Below are 24,415 nucleotides of genomic sequence, written 5' to 3' on the forward strand. Positions count from 1 at the left end.
TCAATCTGGATTTAAAAACCAGCACTGATGTCGATTGCCTAATGTGAAGAGGAAGATTATTCCAAAGCTTAGGAGCCACGATAGAGAACGCTCGGTCTCCTCTCAGTTTCAGCCGTGATTTGGGGACTGAGAGCAACAGCTGCTCAGCTGACCGGAGCGAACGAGTGGGGACATAGGGCTTCAGCAGGTGCCAGACCATTTAAAGATTTAAAAACCAATAAAAGAACTTGAAAATGAATCCTAAATTCAATTGGAAGCCAGTGCAGGGAGGCCAAGAGTGATGTTATCACTAAGCAGGACATTAAATCAAATTAATGAGACACCAAAACAAGAGCTGGAGCCCAAGACAGCCATGAAGTCACAGTGTACACAAATACACAAGAAACACAGAAACCAGCTGGGTGGATGTGGCTCGGGAACCTTCTGTTACCTTGAACGTCGGTGTTTTGAACGCTGGCTGCTCCAGTCTGCTTGTATTTGTCCAAGATTTCCCCTCATATCTTGGTTATGGTTATTTTTTCTTTTATTAAACTGATCACACTCCTGTTCATGAATAGAAAAAAACCCCATCAGTGTATTTTCACTTAAACAAGCAGCTGTTTTTTTTGCATTAAAGTTATATAAAAATGTAACAGTGCAAATTCCTCGCTGACAGTTTAACCAAAAGGCATTTCCAGTGGAAAGTAGCCGACATATTCTCAGCATAACCATGTATAATATCCACAAAACCTGAGAAGGTTGGAGAGAAGGTAGGCGAACTCTGCTGGGATCTGCGTTTAACAAAGTGTCTAAAGACGAAACAAAGAAATCTTTCTGTAAATGTTCAGATGCACAGACTGGACTGAAAAAGAGTGAAAAAGCAGCTAACGTCCAAAAATAAGAAAACTTTGAAAGAACTCCAAAAAAACCTGGAGAACTTTTGCTCAAAAAACAGTTTTGTTTTTTTTAAATTACAAGGCAATCTGACAAAATGTCATCAAATGAGACTCAAGACTTCTGCAGGTCTCTGCCATGACTCAATTTTTTTTTCTTAACAGCAGAAACAATTGTTCCTTTTTTACTTTGTTTCTATTTTCTCTTCTTGTTTTTATCTGTTGAACAACAAACAACATTCATGCTGATTCACATAATATCCTGTCTCTAATCTCTGGGATTTCCTCGTAGCTCTTTGATGCAAAGAACATCCATCAAACGCTCCAGCTTGTGCTCAACATCATCGTGAACGGTGAAGGTACTCTGACGAGAAAATACTCAGTCGACCTTTTGGTTGATTTGTTAAAGAACCCCAAAATAGCTGATTACCTAACAAGGTATGCAGATAATTCACAGCTCTTTTCCTGAATAGCTGCTTTAAAACTCTGCTGAAAGCCTTTGTCCATTTCCAGGTATCCCCACTTCTCGGCATGTGTGTCTCAAGTGTTAGGACTGCTGCATTGGAAAGACCCAGACCCTGCAGCCAAGGTGAGAGACGACAAATATGATAACCCACACCAGCTGTGCTTAACTCTGTAAGTTCCCAGTATTCCCTGAAACCATCACGTGTGACACAGTTTACATCAGACGTGATGCAGCTGACCTCAACACTGACCTTCTTGTGGTAACAGAGACTTAAAAAAATAATAATAAAGCAACAAAGTGGGTCGCTCTTTGACAGTAAATTCCAGTGCGGTCCGCTCCAATCTCCTCAGGCTGACTCTCTTCTAGGCTCTCCTGACTGTTCCCTTTACATGCTGATGATGTGTCTTGTAAATCTGGATCCCTTTCCAGCAGGACGCTCCTCTTTTTCAGACAGTACCTGAGCTGCTCTCTCTCCTGACAGTCAGCTGTCCACCTCTGCATGGCCAGTCGAGCCAGCGCCGAAATTTGAGGCAGAGCTCGGAGCAGAGCGGGCAGCCAGGCTGAGCACGGAGCAGAGGTTGAAGGTCGCAAACTGACATCCACGTCTTCCAGAGAGCCCAGACCTCCTGCTGCAAACAGACTGCACCAACCGTTGTCTCCCACCAAGCTGTTGTAGGACAGATCCAGTGCACGGAGTGAGGAGAGACAGCCCCGTCTGCACACGGCAGCTGCACAGAGGAAGAGGACCCATTGATAACTGATCACTTCACTTTACTGTTTTGTTCACAATGTTTCTGATGGAGACAAAAATAACACCGAATAGTTTCATTGTTTTGTTTTATACGACAGCTACAGATGCTGGCAGCATGAAATAAATGAAAGAAATATCAATTTCGTTCAGGCTTTACTTGTCTTAATATACATTTATGCAGCCTAATGATCCACTACAGACCAAAAAAGAAAAAGTATAATGTCATTGTGTGTTAGTTACCCAGATGTTGCATGTCATCAGTGGTGAGCTCGCAGCTGCAAAGACGGAGCTCGCTGACGACTGATGGCTGCAGAGCATCCAGCAGGAGCGCCAAGTGACCGCCAACCACTTTACACCAGGAAATATCCACCGTGCGCAGATAGGACACCGCCAGGGCTGATGCATAAACACAAAGTTTTCACCATTTCAGGCTAGAGGGTGGAAGAGGTATTCAGGGAGAATGACTTGAAGGAAAACTTCTATAAATAAACAAGTGTGTGTGTGTGTGTGTGTGTGTGTGTTACCCAGAGCAGTGAAGGACTTGTTGCTCATGTAGCAGCTGTTGAATGGCAGCCTCCTCATTTGTGTCGCAGGGAGGGCGGAGACCAGCAGGTGGACCACACCTCCCACTTCCTTATTGGATGACACATCAAGCTCGGTCAGTGCAGTGAGAGAGGGCAGCACCTGGACTGAAAAACAACGAGTCACATGACTGCTGCAGCGAGCATGCGATTAGTGTCCGGCGTGTGAGATTGGTAGCAACTGACTCAGAGCCTCTAGATCATCTCGCGTGAGGCAACACAGGTGGAGGTCGAGTCTCTCCAGGTGTGTGACGTGAGCCAGGTGAAAGGTGAGGCGGCTCAGTCCACCAGCTAGAAGCAGCTTTACAGTATATTAATCAGAACAATGCTGCTCTCTAATGTATCTTGGTAAAGCGCAGAAAAATCTAATGTTTTATATGATACAGTGTGATTTCAGTAACATATCATAATGGAGGCTTCAGCAAGTACTTACGAAGGAAATCTTTCCTCTGCTCTTCAGTTAGTTCATCAAATACCTCCCAAAACATCTGTATGGTGGGGTGGCGGTCATGATATCTCCAACCATAACTTGTGTTCTGAAAACAGTGAAAATGACTGTTATAATCATAGAGTTTGTAAGGTCAGGCATACACTATGTTGCCAAAAGTATTCCCTAACACATCCAAATCATTCAATTAATGTGTTCCAATCACTTCCATGGACACAGGTGTATTAAATCAAGCACCTAGGCATGCAGACTACTTCTACAAACATGTGTGAAAGGACGAGTCGCTCTCAGGAACTGAATGAATTCCAGCATGGTAATGTGATAGGATGCACCAGTGCAACAAGTCCAGTCATGAAATTTCCTCGCTATTAAATATTCCATAGTCAGCTGTTAGTGATATTATAACAAAGTGGAAGTAATTGGAAATGACAGCTAGTCAGCTGATGCTAAGGCTCATAGTGCACTTAAGTCACCAATATCTGCAGTCTGCTGTTGTTACAGATGTCCAAACTTCATTGGTTTCCATGGCTGAGCAGCTGCATCCCAGCCTTACACTGACAAACACAATGCAAAGCGTCAGATGGAGTGATTTAAGCATCTCAACACTGGACTCTAAAGCAGTGGAGATGTGTTTACTGGAGTGACGAATCACACTTCTCTGACTGGCAATCCGATGGATGTGTCAGGGTTTGGTGGTTGCCAGAAGTACTTGTCTGACTGCACTGTGCCAAGTGTAAAGTGTGGGCATGTGTGCACATGGCTGGGCACCAGTGCACAATACAAGGTCCATAAAGACATGGATGAGTGAGTTTGGTGTAGAAGAACTGGACTAGCCTGCACAGAGTCCTGACCTCAACCTGATAGAACATCTTTGGGATGAATTAGAGCAGCAACTGTGAGCCAGGCCTTCTCCTCCAACGTCAGTGTCTGACACCACAAATGCACCTCTGGAAGAATAGTCAAAAAATTCCCATAAACACACCTAAACCTTGTGGAAAGCTTTCCCAGAAGAGTGGAAGCAGTTATAGCTGCCAAGGGTGGGCTGACTATTATATTATACTATCATACAAAAGTCTGGATTAAGACTGAGATGTGACTCAAGTTCATATTTGTGTTAAAGCAGCCGACTGAATGCTTTTGACAGTATGCAGTACACAGTTATTGTGCTACAGGACAGCTGTGAAACTACAGCCAAATCCTGCTCACACACCAGGAAGAAGCCTCGCTTGAACTCCTGGAACAGATTCTCCACTGATGTGTTGAAGGCATGATTCACATAGGCCTCCACAAACTCCTTCCTGTTTAGGAGGGAAAATGTTAAATTAGCAAACATTTCACAGAGACAAAGGTGCTGCAGATGAACCTCACAAACACTTCATGTTTTATATGCTTACTTATTTTGACCTGTCAGTGGCTTTCCAGGAGTTTGAGGATCCAGGTCAACATCTGTTCCATCCCAGATTATCTGTAAATTAGTTATAAATCAGATGAGTTTAGCTGCAAAACCTGAGAATGAGACAGATTACTGATCATCTTCTATAGTAAAACACATACCAAAAGTCCATGTAGAGATTATCCAGAACATCATCTTCATAGTTAGATAAGATATAAGATAATCTTTGATTTTTTAACTTGCGAATAATCTTTCTTGCTGTAAAATGATCGACTTAAAAGCCTTCCCACATTCATGGGTATCAACAACTGCTTCTCTCCTCCTCAGTATGTTACCACTTACCTGAATACGCCACACCAGCAAACTGACAGTAGTGGTTACACTTACTGATGATCTAGTGCACTTGATTAGCACTTGGCTAATACTGACCCTCTTAAATAATTATGGAAATAGTCTTGGATGTCTTAGCTTTTGAAACATCTGAATTTCGGCTCAGTGTGTGTTAAATAAATAATGACCTGGTATAATGTGTTCTGTGCTGTTCATCTGAGGTTGCATTTACCTCATATTAAGACCTACTAAGGACCTGATTGTTTTTAATTATGTCCTGATACATAAAACCTGAGAGCTCACATAACTGCATATGCTCAGAATAGACAGCACAGATGGATACAAATTACTGCCTTGCAGCAGCAATCTTCAGACCATCACTATGAGCTCCATACAAGGTTACACTGTTCCTGTTATTAACAGCAGGGGGCACTATCAGCCACAGACTGGGAGCCAGATATGCTCTGCTGGTGCCTCATTGTTACAGAGGAAAGACTCTATAGTGAGAAACAGCTGAGGGGGAAACACTGATCTGGAAACGTCTGAGTGTTACAGAGGATATACATAGCACTGTGGTTCAGTGTCACACAATCACAAACAAATACAGCAAAGTACTAAAAAGGGTGTTGCCTCCAAAGATTGCTTTTACTGGTTTGGAGCTTAGGAGGCTTAATAACAACAGGCATGAATGAAGACAGATCAGAACAGCTGTTTGATCACAGCATCCAGTACCAACACAATCATCCACACTCAAGAGCCTGTTGGCTTCAGAGTCAGCAGCTGAATGTCTAAAATATCAAATGTCATTTTTGGTCCATCAGCTACAGCATGAACTGCTTAAAGTGAGAAGCAGCCTGAAGCCCGACAGATTCATCTTTCCAGACTGAAAATATCTCAGAGTGAACAGAGTGGTGCGTTTTCAGGGTGATCTCACAAAGTCAAATCCCTTTAATGATGTTCTGTCCTGTCTTCCTCTATCAAAAGCACACAAACACTATAAAACATTGTTTCGGTGCTTTGGGGTTTTGTTTTCTACACAGAGGTATAGCACGACTAGACCCTAAAGGCAGGCTGCTCACCTACAACCAGCTCACGAACATCTTTCCAATGGAGCTCGCTGCCTTTCTCGTGGATGAGGGTCACTGTGATCCTCCGCTGGATCCCCTGCAGCAAACATAACAGGAGCTCAGGATTACAGTGAGCACAGCTAGAGCAACATTACGCTTTAAAAGAAGATATTCAACTGTGTACAAAGGAAGCAGTTACCACTGTGTGAGTAATAAGGAAACAACATGTGCACCAATCCTGTACCTGGTGCAGCAGGTAGGTACCATGACAGGGCAGGCCTCCACTGTGATCCACGATGGCTGGGATGTACCTGTGCATGGAGGGAGGAGGTGACACAACATCCCAACTTATAATATTCTTCCTGGAGATCATTTTTATGGTTCCTTTAAAGCTTGTGCGTGAATATAACACTCCAGATGGATACTCACTCTCCAGTGGGCTCCAGCTTGCTGATCTCAAACCAGACCAGCAGGTCGTACTTGCTGACACACTGACCCAGGTTGGATTTGGTGATGGTGTTCAACTTGGAGGCTGCAACTGGCACACACACACACACACACACACACACACACACACACACACACACACGCACACGCACACACACACACACACACACTCAACGTTAACAAGTGGGAATTTTTCTGGATTTAAGAGAAGGTGAATAAAAGTGAGCAGTATTTACTACATGCTTTGGGTGACTAAATGGAGGATGGATAGGTGACATGAAAACACTACTGACCCTTTATACTGAGCCAATAGCTCACACACTTCTATTAAATCTGTCTAAAGAGCCAGTAATCACAGAGGATAGATACTGGAAGAAAACTGAAATGTTAGGAGGAACTAAATCACACATTACAACACCAGTGGCAGCACCCTGCTGTCTCACACATCGGGATCACGGTCCTGTTGAAGCGGGATAATTGCTAAAGCTCACAGTTGCATTCCTCTATACTCAATATGATGGAAAAAAACTATTTTAACAAACAATTAAAAAATGAACAAGTAAAAGATCTACTATAGCCAAAAGAAGACCATTTACAGACTATAGCCCTGTGAACAAGTATTTGCCTCCTTTCTCATTTCCTATCTTATTCCATATTTGTCACACTTACACCTTTCACATCAATACATTTATAACATTAGACAACAATGTCTAATATTCAACGGCAGTTTTCAAGGGCAAAACGCTATCCAAACATACTTGGTCCTATATGAAAAAGTAATCGCACAGAAAACCTGATACCTTGTGTGTCACCTCTGACACCAACAGCTGCAGCAAGCGTTTGGTGCTAGAGGTCACATTTGGACTCTGGACCTCTGTGGAGTGTGCACATGATCTCATTACTGTCTAAAAATCCAAGGAGTGCTGAATCATTGAAAAATACACAGTAACAGGTGTGTAGCATCGCTAACTAGGTAGCAACAAGCCTCTAATTGGATAATCCAAATTGTCACTAGGTGTGAATGTGCAAATGAATGTGAGTGCGAATGGTTGTCTGTCCCTATGTGTTAGCCCTGCGATAGACTGGCGACCTGTCCAGGGTGTACCCTGCCTCTTGCCCTATGACAGCTGGGATAGGCTCCAGTGACCCCCGCGACCCTGAAAAGGATAAGCGGAAGCGAATGGATGGATGGAATTTTTCTTCCTTTATGCTTACAGCCACGCTCTTGACACAATCAGGACAAAATGCCATGGCGACTGTCCCTTGGTGACCTTCTTGGTTACCTCATTGCAGATGTTTTTCTATATTGCATAACTACTTTGGAATGATGCATCAAAAATAAATAAATAAATGAATACATGCCAAAAAAAGAAACATTTGTTTTAATGTGGGGTTTGAAAAAGCCCACCTTTTGAATTATAAGCCGTGAAAAATGACAGACTTTTTCTCATTATTTGGTAAGGATTAAGACGCACAAAGAACCAGTAATTCTTGCCCTTCAGCAGTCACAGAGGTTTAAACCATGCTGGTGAAATTAGTGCCATTATCTGACAGGGAGAGGAGCTGCAATATTTTCTATATGGCTCCAAGAGTGATAAAATGCCTCACAGCGATGTTCATAAATGTCAGTCATGCCCTGGCAGAGAACTCCACTGCTGAATTAATATTATATGTCAAACAATGCTCCATCCAGTTTTATGGGTTGCATACACAGTCTGAGCCTCCAGTCACGCAAACCTGTCCTGGCTTGTAGAGTGAAGCCAGACTAGATGCTAATGGAGCTCTCTAATACTCGAATTTTAGTCAAGCTTGCAGCTTTCTTCACTATGTTGTATAATGCAATGAATAACATGAACATTTTTAGTAAGGTTTGTTTGCTTGTTAACATTTTTCCCTTTAATGTTTTCATTAATAAAATCCAACCTTGAAGCATAACAAACCAACCTTCTACTTTCTTAAGTTCAAGCAAGTCTACAGTTTAAATAAAGGTCTAAAGTCACAAATATTATTCTGACAATAGAAATCCTAGAATAGTGGTAACACTCTGAATACACATGCCAATATAAATTTATCTCGCTGTCATGTGTTATTTTGCCGGGTTGTTTCCTCCCGTTGCCATGTAAACACAAAATAGTGTATATATATGAATATTTTCAAAAAATGCTCTGTGAGTTCCACATCATAACAGTTATTTACTGAGCAGCTCAGTTAGAACTTGCCACTCACACACTGAGCAGCACTCACTAACTTTCTATTTCTAAACAATTTGTTCACTTTTTATCTCAGGCATGTCTGAAAAGACATCAGATAACTTTTTCCATCGCTTTGAAGATTTGATTCAGAGAAAGCGCACAGGTGGAGATGTAAGTAACTAAACATACTCATTCTTGACTTCTCTGCTGATCAAATGTAAATGTTTCTGAGAGATGTGTTATATTTTGCTGCTTTGCACAGTGTAATTTTTGTGTAAGTCACTGTAGACAGAGCAACTGTCAGCGCTTCACCACAGAGTCCAGGATCCTGGACTTTCACAAAGCTCAGAGCAGTAAGACAAATGTGTTCTTTCAACAGGCAGACACATTGCATATCGCACAGAGACCCAGAGATTATGCTGTGCAACTCCCACCTTTACCTGAGCAATGCGCAGGCTCTCCACAGAGAGTCCAGAGAAGCTGGAACTGTTTGGATGACCCCTTTTGGAATCAGGAGGACCCTGAAAGAAGTCTGAGTAGCCTCAGCTCTGCAGACACACACACACCAAGTGATCTGAGGGCCATTCCTTTCATTGTTAGTCCTGTTGAGATGACACCGCTCACTCCAGTTCCTCCACCTCCTCGAGCAGCTTGTCCATCGCAATTGCGGTTCAAAGGTGATGCTTTTCTTTAGTGGTTACACCTGCTGTTAATCAGTTAGTTTAGATTTTAAAATTTGACACTGTAGATTATCTATTTTAATGCTAAATTACACATTCTTGCTGTCCATTCATTTTATATGCTTTTTTGAAGAAAAAAAAATCAGGAAGAAAAATGTTTATTGTTGTTTTTGTAAGATGTCAATTTGTAGTTATTTAGTTATTTTTTTGTCTAAACAGACACGAAGTTCATTCGTGGAATAAGAGTCTTGACAGCAAAAGACAAATTTGGGCCTATTTTGACTCCAAAACCTCCAACAGTTCCCATACCGCAAAAACGAGGACCTCGGCCTGGGACGCTGCTGCCCCGTGCAAAAGTCGTCCCTATAGACAGTAAGTGGTTTTCCTCAGTAACTGTAGAAGATGCTGAATAATCAAACTTTAAATTAAGAGATTTTTTAAAAAGATTTTAATGAACAATTAATCACTGCATCATGCTTCGAATTAGAAGAAATGACAGTTTCTTTTTACTAACCTCGTTGATTATCAGACAAGAAAGCAGACAGTCAGTGCAGTCAGAATAATCCAAGAGAGAGCAGGGTCAAACTCCCGCCTGTAGCTACACCTGTAGAGAGCCTGTCCCACAGCTTTAGTCTGCTGTCTTCATTAGAACTTTAAAATGAATACTAGATCTACTTCTACTGAATGGAGAAAAGGTTCCTGAGAAGAGATTTAATTTTCAGTATCTAAGAAATTTGAGGCGTTTCTGAAGGTACTGTACCATGTTAGAGCATCTTAACATAGAGTCCTTGAATACTAGGCAGTTGTAGAGGATGAGTTACTCTACTTTAAATGACTCCCACCCCTTATTGGAGGATTTCAGCTTCTTCCTGTGGGACAGAGGTTTGCAGACCCTAAATGCAGGCGAAGCTTGAAGAAACAGCTTTGTCCAAGCTGCTATTTTGTTGTCGTTGTAACAAATGACACATGTTTTTTTTCTATATTTTTTAAAAACTGTATTTATTTATTTACTGTACTTATTTCTCTATTTATGACAGTGCTTTTATCTCCTTTTTGCTGTTTTATATGAATTTATCAGTATAGTGTTGTCTAGTTTTAGAAGCTGTGATTAGGACGTCTATTTAAATTTGTTGATTAAAGATCATAATTAGAGATCATAACCTGCCTTTGATTTAGACATGTCTGATATTTTTGTAAACACAAAATAGTGTATATATATGAATATTTTCAAAAAATGCTCTGTGAGTTCCACATCATAACAGTTATTTACTGAGCAGCTCAGTTAGAACTTGCCACTCACACACTGAGCAGCACTCACTAACTTTCTATTTCTAAACAATTTGTTCACTTTTTATCTCAGGCATGTCTGAAAAGACATCAGATAACTTTTTCCATCGCTTTGAAGATTTGATTCAGAGAAAGCGCACAGGTGGAGATGTAAGTAACTAAACATACTCATTCTTGACTTCTCTGCTGATCAAATGTAAATGTTTCTGAGAGATGTGTTATATTTTGCTGCTTTGCACAGTGTAATTTTTGTGTAAGTCACTGTAGACAGAGCAACTGTCAGCGCTTCACCACAGAGTCCAGGATCCTGGACTTTCACAAAGCTCAGAGCAGTAAGACAAATGTGTTCTTTCAACAGGCAGACACATTGCATATCGCACAGAGACCCAGAGATTATGCTGTGCAACTCCCACCTTTACCTGAGCAATGCGCAGGCTCTCCACAGAGAGTCCAGAGAAGCTGGAACTGTTTGGATGACCCCTTTTGGAATCAGGAGGACCCTGAAAGAAGTCTGAGTAGCCTCAGCTCTGCAGACACACACACACCAAGTGATCTGAGGGCCATTCCTTTCATTGTTAGTCCTGTTGAGATGACACCGCTCACTCCAGTTCCTCCACCTCCTCGAGCAGCTTGTCCATCGCAATTGCCTGTTTTCTCTGCTAAACATTCAGGAGCAGGTCGGTTCAAAGGTGATGCTTTTCTTTAGTGGTTACACCTGCTGTTAATCAGTTAGTTTAGATTTTAAAATTTGACACTGTAGATTATCTATTTTAATGCTAAATTACACATTCTTGCTGTCCATTCATTTTATATGCTTTTTTGAAGAAAAAAAAAATCAGGAAGAAAAATGTTTATTGTTGTTTTTGTAAGATGTCAATTTGTAGTTATTTAGTTATTTTTTTGTCTAAACAGACACGAAGGTCATTCGTGGAATAAGAGTCTTGACAGCAAAAGACAAATTTGGGCCTATTTTGGAAAAACTGCAGCATTTCCAGGATGGGATTGTAACCTCACCTGGACACACAGTACCAACCAAAACATTTACTGCAGTAAAGCCTTTGACTCCAAAACCTCCAACAGTTCCCATACCGCAAAAACGAGGACCTCGGCCTGGGACGCTGCTGCGCCGTGCAAAAGTCGTCCCTATAGACGGTAAGTGGTTTTCCTCAGTAACTGTAGAAGATGCTGAATAATCAAACTTTAAATTAAGAGATTTTTTAAAAAGATTTTAATGAACAATTAATCACTGCATCATGCTTCGAATTAGAAGAAATGACAGTTTCTTTTTACTAACCTCGTTGATTATCAGACAAGAAAGCAGACAGTCAGTGCAGTCAGAATAATCCAAGAGAGAGCAGGGTCAAACTCCCGCCTGTAGCTACACCTGTAGAGAGCCTGTCCCACAGCTTTAGTCTGCTGTCTTCAGACGACTGGTAAGAAACGTAGTAAGGAGACATTAAATACTGCACAGAAACAGTGCTGCATAATGTGGCTGTGTTATTTGTGGTGTTCCTGAAGTCGTGTTCAATGTTGTGTTGTGTAAATACAGGATTAAGAAAAGACAGGGCTTACAAACTATTCAGTCTCTGGCAAAGCACCACTCGGACATCCTGAAGACTAAACTACATGAAGTGTGTCTGGTCCTCATTGAGGAGGTATTGCACACTTTATGTTTCTTATATGCGTTTCATGCAGCTAGTTTCCCTTCAAGTGCATACTACAGCCTCAACTGATGATTTTCACTCACATTTTAGGTGAAAAACCAACGCTCAGCAATAGCCTTTGAGGCCATACATGCCATCAATGAGCTCTACATTCAGCTCCAGAGAACAATGGACCCAGAAGTTGAAACAACAGGCCGAGCTCTATTGCTGAAGCTTGCAATGACCAACAACAACTTTCTACATCAGGAGGTCAATCTGGCGCTTGATGCCATGGTGGAAAATTGCAGCCATGGACGGATTCTGAGCGCTCTGTTTAACACAGGACTGACGTAAGAGGAGAGAAGAAGCTGTAGTGATTTTATTAGAAGACATGAAAGAGAGATCATGTTCACTGAGTTGTGTGTCTAATATTGTCCTTGCTCAGCCATCGCTGTGTTGCAGTGAGGAATAGCACGGCTCAACACCTGCACCAGCTGGCTGACAAACTTGGAGCAGCCGTCACCCTGAAAACAGGAACCTTCACTGAAAGATTTCTAATTGCTGCCTCTAGAATGGCAGGGGATGCTGCACCTGAAGCCAGGTGGGTACTTTTAAATGGGTTTGAAGTGCATCAATGTTTTATTTTCTGTGAGTTTACACAATTAATGAAAATTAATGACAACTGTAATCTTCCACAGGTACCATGGGCGAACAATCATTGAGAAACTGACCCTTCACAAGGACTTTATGAATTTGTGGGTGAAGATTGTCCCTGAAAAAGACAGGCGTCCTGTGGAGAAGAGCCTGAAAAAGACAGGCGTCCTGTGGAGAAGAGCCTGAAAAAGACAGGCGTCCTGTGGAGAAGAGCCTGAAAAAGACAGGCGTCCTGCGAAGAAGAAAGAGCTTAGGGAGTTCCTGTGTGTCCAGTTGACGGACAAGGGGACGCACAGGTGGAGATGTAAGTAACTAAACATACTCATTCTTGACTTCTCTGCTGATCAAATGTAAATGTTTCTGAGAGATGTGTTATATTTTGCTGCTTTGCACAGTGTAATTTTTGTGTAAGTCACTGTAGACAGAGCAACTGTCAGCGCTTCACCACAGAGTCCAGGATCCTGGACTTTCACAAAGCTCAGAGCAGTAAGACAAATGTGTTCTTTCAACAGGCAGACACATTGCATATCGCACAGAGACCCAGAGATTATGCTGTGCAACTCCCACCTTTACCTGAGCAATGCGCAGGCTCTCCACAGAGAGTCCAGAGAAGCTGGAACTGTTTGGATGACCCCTTTTGGAATCAGGAGGACCCTGAAAGAAGTCTGAGTAGCCTCAGCTCTGCAGACACACACACACCAAGTGATCTGAGGGCCATTCCTTTCATTGTTAGTCCTGTTGAGATGACACCGCTCACTCCAGTTCCTCCACCTCCTCGAGCAGCTTGTCCATCGCAATTGCCTGTTTTCTCTGCTAAACATTCAGGAGCAGGTCGGTTCAAAGGTGATGCTTTTCTTTAGTGGTTACACCTGCTGTTAATCAGTTAGTTTAGATTTTAAAATTTGACACTGTAGATTATCTATTTTAATGCTAAATTACACATTCTTGCTGTCCATTCATTTTATATGCTTTTTTGAAGAAAAAAAAAATCAGGAAGAAAAATGTTTATTGTTGTTTTTGTAAGATGTCAATTTGTAGTTATTTAGTAATTTTTTTGTCTAAACAGACACGAAGGTCATTCGTGGAATAAGAGTCTTAACAGCAAAAGACAAATTTGGGTCTATTTTGGAAAAACTGCAGCATTTCCAGGATGGGATTGTAACCTCACCTGGACACACAGTACCAACCAAAACATTTACTGCAGTAAAGCCTTTGACTCCAAAACCTCCAACAGTTCCCATACCGCAAAAACGAGGACCTCGGCCTGGGACGCTGCTGCGCCGTGCAAAAGTCGTCCCTATAGACGGTAAGTGGTTTTCCTCAGTAACTGTAGAAGATGCTGAATAATCAAACTTTAAATTAAGAGATTTTTTAAAAAGATTTTAATGAACAATTAATCACTGCATCATGCTTCGAATTAGAAGAAATGACAGTTTCTTTTTACTAACCTCGTTGATTATCAGACAAGAAAGCAGACAGTCAGTGCAGTCAGAATAATCCAAGAGAGAGCAGGGTCAAACTCCCGCCTGTAGCTACACCTGTAGAGAGCCTGTCCCACAGCTTTAGTCTGCTGTCTTCAGACGACTGGTAAGAAACGTAGTAAGGAGACATTAAATACTGCACAGAAACAGTGCTGCATAATGTGGCTGTGTTATTTGTGGTGTTCCTGAAGTCGTGTTCAATGTTGTGTTGTGTAAATACAGGATTAAGAAAAGACAGTAGAAAACTATTCAGTCTCTGGCAAAGCACCACTCGGACATCCTGAAGACTAAACTACATGAAGTGTGTCTGGTCCTCATTGAGGAGGTATTGCACACTTTATGTTTCTTATATGCGTTTCATGCAGCTAGTTTCCCTTCAAGTGCATACTACAGCCTCAACTGATGATTTTCACTCACATTTTAGGTGAAAAACCAACGCTCAGCAATAGCCTTTGAGGCCATACATGCCATCAATGAGCTCTACATTCAGCTCCAGAGAACAATGGACCCAGAAGTTGAAACAACAGGCCGAGCTCTATTGCTGAAGCTTGCAATGACCAACAACAACTTTCTTCATCAGGAGGTCAATCTGGCGCTTGATGCCATGGTGGAAAATTGCAGCCATGGACGGATTCTGAGCGCTCTGTTTAACACAGGACTGACGTAAGAGGAGAGAAGAAGCTGTAGTGATTTTATTAGAAGACATGAAAGAGAGATCATGTTCACTGAGTTGTGTGTCTAATATTGTCCTTGCTCAGCCATCGCTGTGTTGCAGTGAGGAATAGCACGGCTCAACACCTGCACCAGCTGGCTGACAAACTTGGAGCAGCCGTCACCCTGAAAACAGGAACCTTCACTGAAAGATTTCTAATTGCTGCCTCTAGAATGGCAGGGGATGCTGCACCTGAAGCCAGGTGGGTACTTTTAAATGGGTTTGAAGTGCATCAATGTTTTATTTTCTGTGAGTTTACACAATTAATGAAAATTAATGACAACTGTAATCTTCCACAGGTACCATGGGCGAACAATCATTGAGAAACTGACCCTTCACAAGGACTTTATGAATTTGTGGGTGAAGATTGTCCCTGAAAAAGACAGGCGTCCTGTGGAGAAGAGCCTGAAAAAGACAGGCGTCCTGTGGAGAAGAGCCTGAAAAAGACAGGCGTCCTGCGAAGAAGAAAGAGCTTAGGGAGTTCCTGTGTGTCCAGTTGACGGACAAGGGGACGCACAGGTGGAGATGTAAGTAACTAAACATACTCATTCTTGACTTCTCTGCTGATCAAATGTAAATGTTTCTGAGAGATGTGTTATATTTTGCTGCTTTGCACAGTGTAATTTTTGTGTAAGTCACTGTAGACAGAGCAACTGTCAGCGCTTCACCACAGAGTCCAGGATCCTGGACTTTCACAAAGCTCAGAGCAGTAAGACAAATGTGTTCTTTCAACAGGCAGACACATTGCATATCGCACAGAGACCCAGAGATTATGCTGTGCAACTCCCACCTTTACCTGAGCAATGCGCAGGCTCTCCAGAGATAGTCCAGGGAAGCTGGAACTGTTTGGATGACCCCTTTTGGAATCAGGAGGACCCTGAAAGAAGTCTGAGTAGCCTCAGCTCTGCAGACACACACACACCAAGTGATCTGAGGGCCATTCCTTTCATTGTTAGTCCTGTTGCGATGACACCGCTCACTCCAGTTCCTCCACCTCCTCGAGCAGCTTGTCCATCGCAATTGCCTGTTTTCTCTGCTAAACATTCAGGAGCAGGTCGGTTCAAAGGTGATGCTTTTCTTTAGTGGTTACACCTGCTGTTAATCAGTTAGTTTAGATTTTAAAATTTGACACTGTAGATTATCTATTTTAATGCTAAATTACACATTCTTGCTGTCCATTCATTTTATATGCTTTTTTGAAGAAAAAAAAAATCAGGAAGAAAAATGTTTATTGTTGTTTTTGTAAGATGTCAATTTGTAGTTATTTAGTTATTTTTTTGTCTAAACAGACACGAAGGTCATTCGTGGAATAAGAGTCTTGACAGCAAAAGACAAATTTGGGCCTATTTTGGAAAAACTGCAGCATTTCCAGGATGGGATTGTAACCTCACCTGGACACACAGTACCAACCAAAACATTTACTGCAGTAAAGCCTTTGACTCCAAAACCTCCAACAGTTCCCATACCGCAAAAACGAGGACCTCGGCCTGGGACGCTGCTGCGCCGTGCAAAAGTCGTCCCTATAGACGGTAAGTGGTTTTCCTCAGTAACTGTAGAAGATGCTGAATAATCAAACTTTAAATTAAGAGATTTTTTAAAAAGATTTTAATGAACAATTAATCACTGCATCATGCTTCGAATTAGAAGAAATGACAGTTTCTTTTTACTAACCTCGTTGATTATCAGACAAGAAAGCAGACAGTCAGTGCAGTCAGAATAATCCAAGAGAGAGCAGGGTCAAACTCCCGCCTGTAGCTACACCTGTAGAGAGCCTGTCCCACAGCTTTAGTCTGCTGTCTTCAGACGACTGGTAAGAAACGTAGTAAGGAGACATTAAATACTGCACAGAAACAGTGCTGCATAATGTGGCTGTGTTATTTGTGGTGTTCCTGAAGTCGTGTTCAATGTTGTGTTGTGTAAATACAGGATTAAGAAAAGACAGTAGAAAACTATTCAGTCTCTGGCAAAGCACCACTCGGACATCCTGAAGACTAAACTACATGAAGTGTGTCTGGTCCTCATTGAGGAGGTATTGCACACTTTATGTTTCTTATATGCGTTTCATGCAGCTAGTTTCCCTTCAAGTGCATACTACAGCCTCAACTGATGATTTTCACTCACATTTTAGGTGAAAAACCAACGCTCAGCAATAGCCTTTGAGGCCATACATGCCATCAATGAGCTCTACATTCAGCTCCAGAGAACAATGGACCCAGAAGTTGAAACAACAGGCCGAGCTCTATTGCTGAAGCTTGCAATGACCAACAACAACTTTCTTCATCAGGAGGTCAATCTGGCGCTTGATGCCATGGTGGAAAATTGCAGCCATGGACGGATTCTGAGCGCTCTGTTTAACACAGGACTGACGTAAGAGGAGAGAAGAAGCTGTAGTGATTTTATTAGAAGACATGAAAGAGAGATCATGTTCACTGAGTTGTGTGTCTAATATTGTCCTTGCTCAGCCATCGCTGTGTTGCAGTGAGGAATAGCACGGCTCAACACCTGCACCAGCTGGCTGACAAACTTGGAGCAGCCGTCACCCTGAAAACAGGAACCTTCACTGAAAGATTTCTAATTGCTGCCTCTAGAATGGCAGGGGATGCTGCACCTGAAGCCAGGTGGGTACTTTTAAATGGGTTTGAAGTGCATCAATGTTTTATTTTCTGTGAGTTTACACAATTAATGAAAATTAATGACAACTGTAATCTTCCACAGGTACCATGGGCGAACAATCATTGAGAAACTGACCCTTCACAAGGACTTTATGAATTTGTGGGTGAAGATTGTCCCTGAAAAAGACAGGCGTCCTGTGGAGAAGAGCCTGAAAAAGACAGGCGTCTTGTGAAGAAGAGCCTGAAAAAGACAGGCGTCCTGTGGAGAAGAGCCTGAAAAAGACAGGCGTCCTGCGAAGAAGAAAGAGCTTAGGGAGTTCCTGTGTGTCCAGTTGACGGACAAGGGGACGCACAGGTGGAGATGTAAGTAACTAAACATACTCATTCTTGACTTCTCTGCTGATCAAATGTAAATGTTTCTGAGAGATGTGTTATATTTTGCTGCTTTGCACAGTGTAATTTTTGTGTAAGTCACTGTAGACAGAGCAACTGTCAGCGCTTCACCACAGAGTCCAGGATCCTGGACTTTCACAAAGCTCAGAGCAGTAAGACAAATGTGTTCTTTCAACAGGCAGACACATTGCATATCGCACAGAGACCCAGAGATTATGCTGTGCAACTCCCACCTTTACCTGAGCAATGCGCAGGCTCTCCAGAGATAGTCCAGGGAAGCTGGAACTGTTTGGATGACCCCTTTTGGAATCAGGAGGACCCTGAAAGAAGTCTGAGTAGCCTCAGCTCTGCAGACACACACACACCAAGTGATCTGAGGGCCATTCCTTTCATTGTTAGTCCTGTTGCGATGACACCGCTCACTCCAGTTCCTCCACCTCCTCGAGCAGCTTGTCCATCGCAATTGCCTGTTTTCTCTGCTAAACATTCAGGAGCAGGTCGGTTCAAAGGTGATGCTTTTCTTTAGTGGTTACACCTGCTGTTAATCAGTTAGTTTAGATTTTAAAATTTGACACTGTAGATTATCTATTTTAATGCTAAATTACACATTCTTGCTGTCCATTCATTTTATATGCTTTTTTGAAGAAAAAAAAAATCAGGAAGAAAAATGTTTATTGTTGTTTTTGTAAGATGTCAATTTGTAGTTATTTAGTTATTTTTTTGTCTAAACAGACACGAAGGTCATTCGTGGAATAAGAGTCTTGACAGCAAAAGACAAATTTGGGCCTATTTTGGAAAAACTGCAGCATTTCCAGGATGGGATTGTAACCTCACCTGGACACACAGTACCAACCAAAACATTTACTGCAGTAAAGCCTTTGACTCCAAAACCTCCAACAGTTCCCATACTGCAAAAACGAGGACCTCGGCCTGGGACGCTGCTGCGCCGTGCAAAAGTCGTCCCTATAGACGGTAAGTGGTTTTCCTCAGTAACTGTAGAAGATGCTGAATAATCAAACTTTAAATTAAGAGATTTTTTAAAAAGATTTTAATGAACAATTAATCACTGCATCATGCTTCGAATTAGAAGAAATGACAGTTTCTTTTTACTAACCTCGTTGATTATCAGACAAGAAAGCAGACAGTCAGTGCAGTCAGAATAATCCAAGAGAGAGCAGGGTCAAACTCCCGCCTGTAGCTACACCTGTAGAGAGCCTGTCCCACAGCTTTAGTCTGCTGTCTTCAGACGACTGGTAAGAAACGTAGTAAGGAGACATTAAATACTGCACAGAAACAGTGCTGCATAATGTGGCTGTGTTATTTGTGGTGTTCCTGAAGTCGTGTTCAATGTTGTGTTGTGTAAATACAGGATTAAGAAAAGACAGTAGAAAACTATTCAGTCTCTGGCAAAGCACCACTCGGACATCCTGAAGACTAAACTACATGAAGTGTGTCTGGTCCTCATTGAGGAGGTATTGCACACTTTATGTTTCTTATATGCGTTTCATGCAGCTAGTTTCCCTTCAAGTGCATACTACAGCCTCAACTGATGATTTTCACTCACATTTTAGGTGAAAAACCAACGCTCAGCAATAGCCTTTGAGGCCATACATGCCATCAATGAGCTCTACATTCAGCTCCAGAGAACAATGGACCCAGAAGTTGAAACAACAGGCCGAGCTCTATTGCTGAAGCTTGCAATGACCAACAACAACTTTCTTCATCAGGAGGTCAATCTGGCGCTTGATGCCATGGTGGAAAATTGCAGCCATGGACGGATTCTGAGCGCTCTGTTTAACACAGGACTGACGTAAGAGGAGAGAAGAAGCTGTAGTGATTTTATTAGAAGACATGAAAGAGAGATCATGTTCACTGAGTTGTGTGTCTAATATTGTCCTTGCTCAGCCATCGCTGTGTTGCAGTGAGGAATAGCACGGCTCAACACCTGCACCAGCTGGCTGACAAACTTGGAGCAGCCGTCACCCTGAAAACAGGAACCTTCACTGAAAGATTTCTAATTGCTGCCTCTAGAATGGCAGGGGATGCTGCACCTGAAGCCAGGTGGGTACTTTTAAATGGGTTTGAAGTGCATCAATGTTTTATTTTCTGTGAGTTTACACAATTAATGAAAATTAATGACAACTGTAATCTTCCACAGGTACCATGGGCGAACAATCATTGAGAAACTGACCCTTCACAAGGACTTTATGAATTTGTGGGTGAAGATTGTCCCTGAAAAAGACAGGCGTCCTGTGGAGAAGAGCCTGAAAAAGACAGGCGTCTTGTGAAGAAGAGCCTGAAAAAGACAGGCGTCCTGTGGAGAAGAGCCTGAAAAAGACAGGCGTCCTGTGGAGAAGAGCCTGAAAAAGACAGGCGTCCTGCGAAGAAGAAAGAGCTTAGGGAGTTCCTGTGTGTCCAGTTGACGGACAAGGGGTTGTTTGGTGAGCCGGGTCCTGCGGGGGAGGTTGAGCTGGGGGCTGTTGCTGGTGTTTCTGCCTTACACCTTATTGCGGTTTGCCCTGCTCTGAAGAGAAAAGAAATGACCAGGGAGGGTACATCTCCTTCCCCAATAATCCTTCTACAGACAAACTCTCCTACCTGGGGGGAGGTGATGGCACCCGAAAATAATAAAGTAGATAAGGAGTTTAAGCCGTTTGTGTCAAACGGCTTTGTTTCCTTGATAGGAGAAGATCGGCGGACTCCTGTCAGTATTTTGCGAGACACTGGTGCGAAACAGTCGCTCATTCGTGAGGGGGTCTTACCGTTTTCAGCTCAATCCTGTTGTGGGGCGGATGTGTTAGCCTGGGGAGTTAGGATGTGTGTAATACGGGTTCCTTTACACTTGGTGCAGCTTTCATCTCAGTTTTTGTCTGGTGAGGTTAAGCTTGGGGTGCGACCCCAGTTACCGGTTGCAGGTATTGACATCATCTTGGGAAACGATCTAGCTGGCGGCACAGTTTTTCCGTCGCCAGAAGTAGTTGATATACCACTTACAGATAACAGTGGTTTCGATCGTGCCACATCAAAGGCTGTTCAAACCGTCAGTGTAAAGACATTTAGGCAGAGGAGAGGTGCGAGTGGATCCCAGCAACAGCAGCAGCAGAATAGGAGGCAGCCCAAGGGGACGAGAAGAACAAATATTCAAACCACAAGGGTCACTGAAGCCACCATGCAATCAGACCCAAGTAGAGTCACTTTTCAGGACAGTCAGCAGCAAAATGCTGAAACCAGGCCACCTGCTAGAAAAAGACAAGGACCTCGACAGCACAGGAACCGCAGAAGAGGCCAGCTGATGGTGGCTAATGCTCCATCTCCCACCCCTTAAATTTGACACAGACTTTGATTTTGATTCCTCCAACGCGCAATTCATTAAGGAGGCGCTTGAGAAGAAGTTACAGGAGGGGCTGAATCTAAAAGATGGGAATTCTGAGGGAAGAGAAAAGGTGGGGTTGCAGCTGAGTTCGGGGGAGGATCATTTTGGTCCAAAGTGCTACTATGACAAAGCAAAGTCTTTCTTTGACAACATCTCATCTGATAATGGGCTCAGACTGACGTGGGCAGAGGAGCGAAAGCGCAATCTGGAGACTTTTGGTGTCCCTGGGCGGTTCCTGAGGGGCCAAGGATTCAGAGGTGGACGCCAGTGTTTTGGGGGCGGGTGCAGTGCTCGTGCAGGAGGATGAAAATGGCATTGACCACCCAGTCTGTTTCTTTTCTAGAAAATTTCTAAAACAGCAACCAGCGCCTCATGCGTTGGTCCTTACTCCTACAGGATTTCAACATTGAGATCCGATATATAAGAGCTTAGAGAATGTTATGGCTGATGCCCTCTCTAGGTCGTAAATCAAACATCTTTGTGTGGGGTTGGATGTTTGATTTTTTTTGGGTGGGGGAAACTGTTATGACCCAGTGATGTGTTTGTTGGTGTTGTGCCTCCCACCGGAGGATGGCTGGCGGTATTTTCCCTTTTTTCTCTCCTAGGAGGTGGACACCTGGGCGTGGCTGCTAGGTATCTGGGTGGAGTCTCTACATATCTTCGGACTGGATAATTGATGGACCACCTCCAGTACTTAACGTCCGGATGACAGTCACCTGGGAGTGCTTTTTGGAACCCCGTTGACTCGGTCAGTTGTGTGTTGTGTCATTGTAGTGCAGGCTGTGTGTGTGTCTGTTGCTGGTGTTTTTGCCCCACTGAAAAATCTCCCTTCTCCACCTAGCCCTTCTGCGGAGGAGCTGCGGGTAACGCTGCGCATTAAGGAGGTGGAGCTAAAGAAACAGCAGTTGGAGGTGGAAGCTATGCACTTGAGGATCAGGGCTCACCATCCAGTCACCATCCCCGCAGGCACCCTCCCCGGAGTCATTATCCCCGCAGTCGCCATCTCCGCAGCCACCGGCCTTGATGCCAGGTGGTGGCTTTGATGCGAGTAAACACATCAAAATGGTGCCGGCGTTTCGGGAAACTGAGGTGGATTCGTATTTCACAGTGTTTGAGCGTATCGCAGGTGCGCTGCACTGGCCAAAAGATGTGTGGTCTCTTCTACTCCAATGTAGATTGGTGGGGAAAGCTCAAGAGGTGTGCACCGCTCTTTCTCTGGAGGACAGTTTTGACTATGATATGGTGAAGGCTGCTGTCCTGCGTGCTTACGAGCTTGTGCCAGAGGCTTACAGGCAGAGATTTAGGAATGGGAAAAAATCCGCCAACCAGACCTATGTGGAGTTTGCCAGAGAAAAGAAAACTCTGTTTGATAAGTGGTGTCATGCTACAGCAGTAAAAACCTTGAATGACCTGGGTGAGTTGGTGACGTTGGAAGAGTTTAAAAACCAACTACCAGACACTGTGGTAACCTACTTAAATGAACAGAAGGTTACGACTCTCGCCGCTGCTGCTATACGGGCTGATGAGTTTGTGTTGACACACAAAGTGGTGTTTTCGGTTCCTGCTCACAGTTTTCCGTCTTCCGGTAGCCCGCCCAGATGGTCTCCAAGGGGCACCCGCCGTGCCATCCCCTCATCCATTGAGAACCGCGTGTGTTTTTTTTGCCATGAGCAGGGAGTTGTGTGTTGTGTCATTGTAGTGCAGGCTGGAGTATTCACGTGTACCTCTAGCCTTGCCATGTAAATAATTGTAAATAAGTTAACAAGTGGCGGTCACTTTTTGTTCCTTTGCTGTATAACTTTCATTGTCGCAGCCTAGTAGCCGTGAGAAGCCGTTTTCTTTTGTTGAACAAGTTTTCTCCTGTTTTTCGTTAGATAGTTAGTTAAGTGACTTGTCTTTTGTTTTGGCTTCTTTTTATTTTGGTGTAGGGAAGAGTAGGGATTGTTTTATAGGGAGTTTTGTTTATTGTTTTGGCATTGCTCACTGCCGATGAAAATAAATGGCTGCTTAAATACTTGAAAAAGGTGTCGTTGTTGGGGTTTGTGCGTGGGTGGGAAGTGAGTGGGGCAAACTATTTGTTACGTTTATTTACTTGCCGGGACCAGAACGTAACAAGAGCCTGAAAAAGGCTAATAATTACAGGCAGCAGGTCAGCATCCAGACTAGGCTCTCCTCTCCAGCAGGGCCTGGGTTCCCCAGATGTGACAATGCAAGTCCTGACGAGTACAGAGGAGAAGAGTGGCTGCTACAGTAGCAGCAGCACTCTGAGGCTAAGCTGGGAAAGTCGTTGGAGGTTCAACCATCATGACCACAGACAGTCCCAGTCGCTCTGCGGGAGTAAACTTCTCCGTCTTCAGGACTACAAACTATTTCTCTGAAGGACAATATTATTTAGATTTACATTAATTATTATTACATCATTCTTATTATTACATTATTTGTATTATTTCATTATTATTATCACATTTTTAAGATCCTGAATGGACAATGAATGAATAAATCCCTTTTTTTTCATCTGAATTAAAACGGCACTTTGGTTGCACATATACAGTTTCTGTTTTTCTGTCAACAAATATTAATACATTCTTAGTTCTCTTGTTTTCATTTTTAACCCATGATTTTGAATTTTTATCAGGATTCAAAGTCATTTTTATAACATAAAGAAATATTAAATAAATACTAGAAAGCGAAAATTTCAGAAAAATTTTTAAGTCTGCCTATGCTGCTGCTAATCAGTGTAGTTTGCCATTCATACGGCTACAGAGAGCAAAACTCAGCAGAGCAGCCATTCTCCACCATGAACTATGGTAAAAACAAACACCGCTCGCGCCTCACAGATGACAGCTTACAGTTTTGTGTAAAGATGAGGTGACTTCGTACAGCCCCGATTTGCAGACGCTGTGCACAGAGGTTCATGAGCAGAAGTCCCATTGTACCACGGCAGACCCAACAATGTTTGCATGAACACGCTTTGAAGCATTACGTTATGGACCACTTTTCACACATGGTTGGTGTACCCACACAGCCGGCTGT

At 43.0% G+C, this 24,415-nt stretch overlaps 2 protein-coding genes and 1 pseudogene across 6 annotated transcripts; 2 read left to right on the plus strand and 1 right to left on the minus strand.

Annotated features, from left to right (window-relative positions):
• Window positions 1–1,307: 1,307 nt before the first annotated feature.
• Window positions 1,308–15,850, minus strand: LOC308385845 (leucine-rich repeat-containing protein 31-like; the record flags this gene model as incomplete). Of its 3 annotated transcripts, none has more annotated exons than XM_080865030.1 (5): window positions 15,801–15,850; window positions 3,104–3,206; window positions 2,614–2,778; window positions 2,330–2,485; window positions 1,308–2,066 (listed from the first exon to the last, which is right to left on the minus strand). In XM_080865030.1, the coding sequence occupies exons 2-5, from the start codon at window positions 3,156–3,158 to the stop codon at window positions 1,609–1,611; spliced, it is 834 nt and encodes a 277-aa protein (XP_080721156.1). In that variant the 5' UTR covers window positions 3,159–3,206; window positions 15,801–15,850. The 3 variants fall into 3 exon arrangements, with proteins under 3 accessions (XP_080721156.1, XP_080721155.1, XP_080721154.1); XM_080865029.1 differs by lacking the exon at window positions 15,801–15,850 and adding an exon at window positions 8,988–9,026; XM_080865028.1 differs by lacking the exon at window positions 15,801–15,850 and adding an exon at window positions 3,970–4,036 and having other exon boundaries at window positions 1,609–2,066.
• LOC308385843 (uncharacterized protein) lies at window positions 2,638–12,053 on the plus strand. Of its 2 annotated transcripts, XM_080865026.1 has the most exons (8): window positions 2,638–2,939; window positions 8,642–8,718; window positions 8,927–9,224; window positions 9,447–9,599; window positions 10,588–10,664; window positions 10,873–11,203; window positions 11,427–11,666; window positions 11,824–12,053. In XM_080865026.1, the coding sequence occupies exons 2-8, from the start codon at window positions 8,644–8,646 to the stop codon at window positions 11,949–11,951; spliced, it is 1,302 nt and encodes a 433-aa protein (XP_080721152.1). In that variant the 5' UTR covers window positions 2,638–2,939; window positions 8,642–8,643; the 3' UTR covers window positions 11,952–12,053. The 2 variants fall into 2 exon arrangements, with proteins under 2 accessions (XP_080721152.1, XP_080721153.1); XM_080865027.1 differs by lacking the exon at window positions 2,638–2,939 and having other exon boundaries at window positions 8,415–8,718.
• A 3,000-nt stretch (window positions 15,851–18,850) lies between the features above and the next one.
• LOC308385844 lies at window positions 18,851–23,771 on the plus strand (annotated as a pseudogene). Its single transcript has 6 exons — window positions 18,851–18,981; window positions 19,379–19,481; window positions 19,581–19,819; window positions 19,915–20,070; window positions 20,168–22,130; window positions 22,224–23,771. The product of its transcript is annotated as an uncharacterized misc_RNA (transcript).
• Window positions 23,772–24,415: the final 644 nt, after the last annotated feature.

Source organism: Rhamphochromis sp. 'chilingali' (assembly GCF_963969265.1).
Source record: "Rhamphochromis sp. 'chilingali' genome assembly, chromosome: 18".
Classification (NCBI taxonomy): Eukaryota; Metazoa; Chordata; class Actinopteri; order Cichliformes; family Cichlidae; genus Rhamphochromis; species Rhamphochromis sp. 'chilingali'.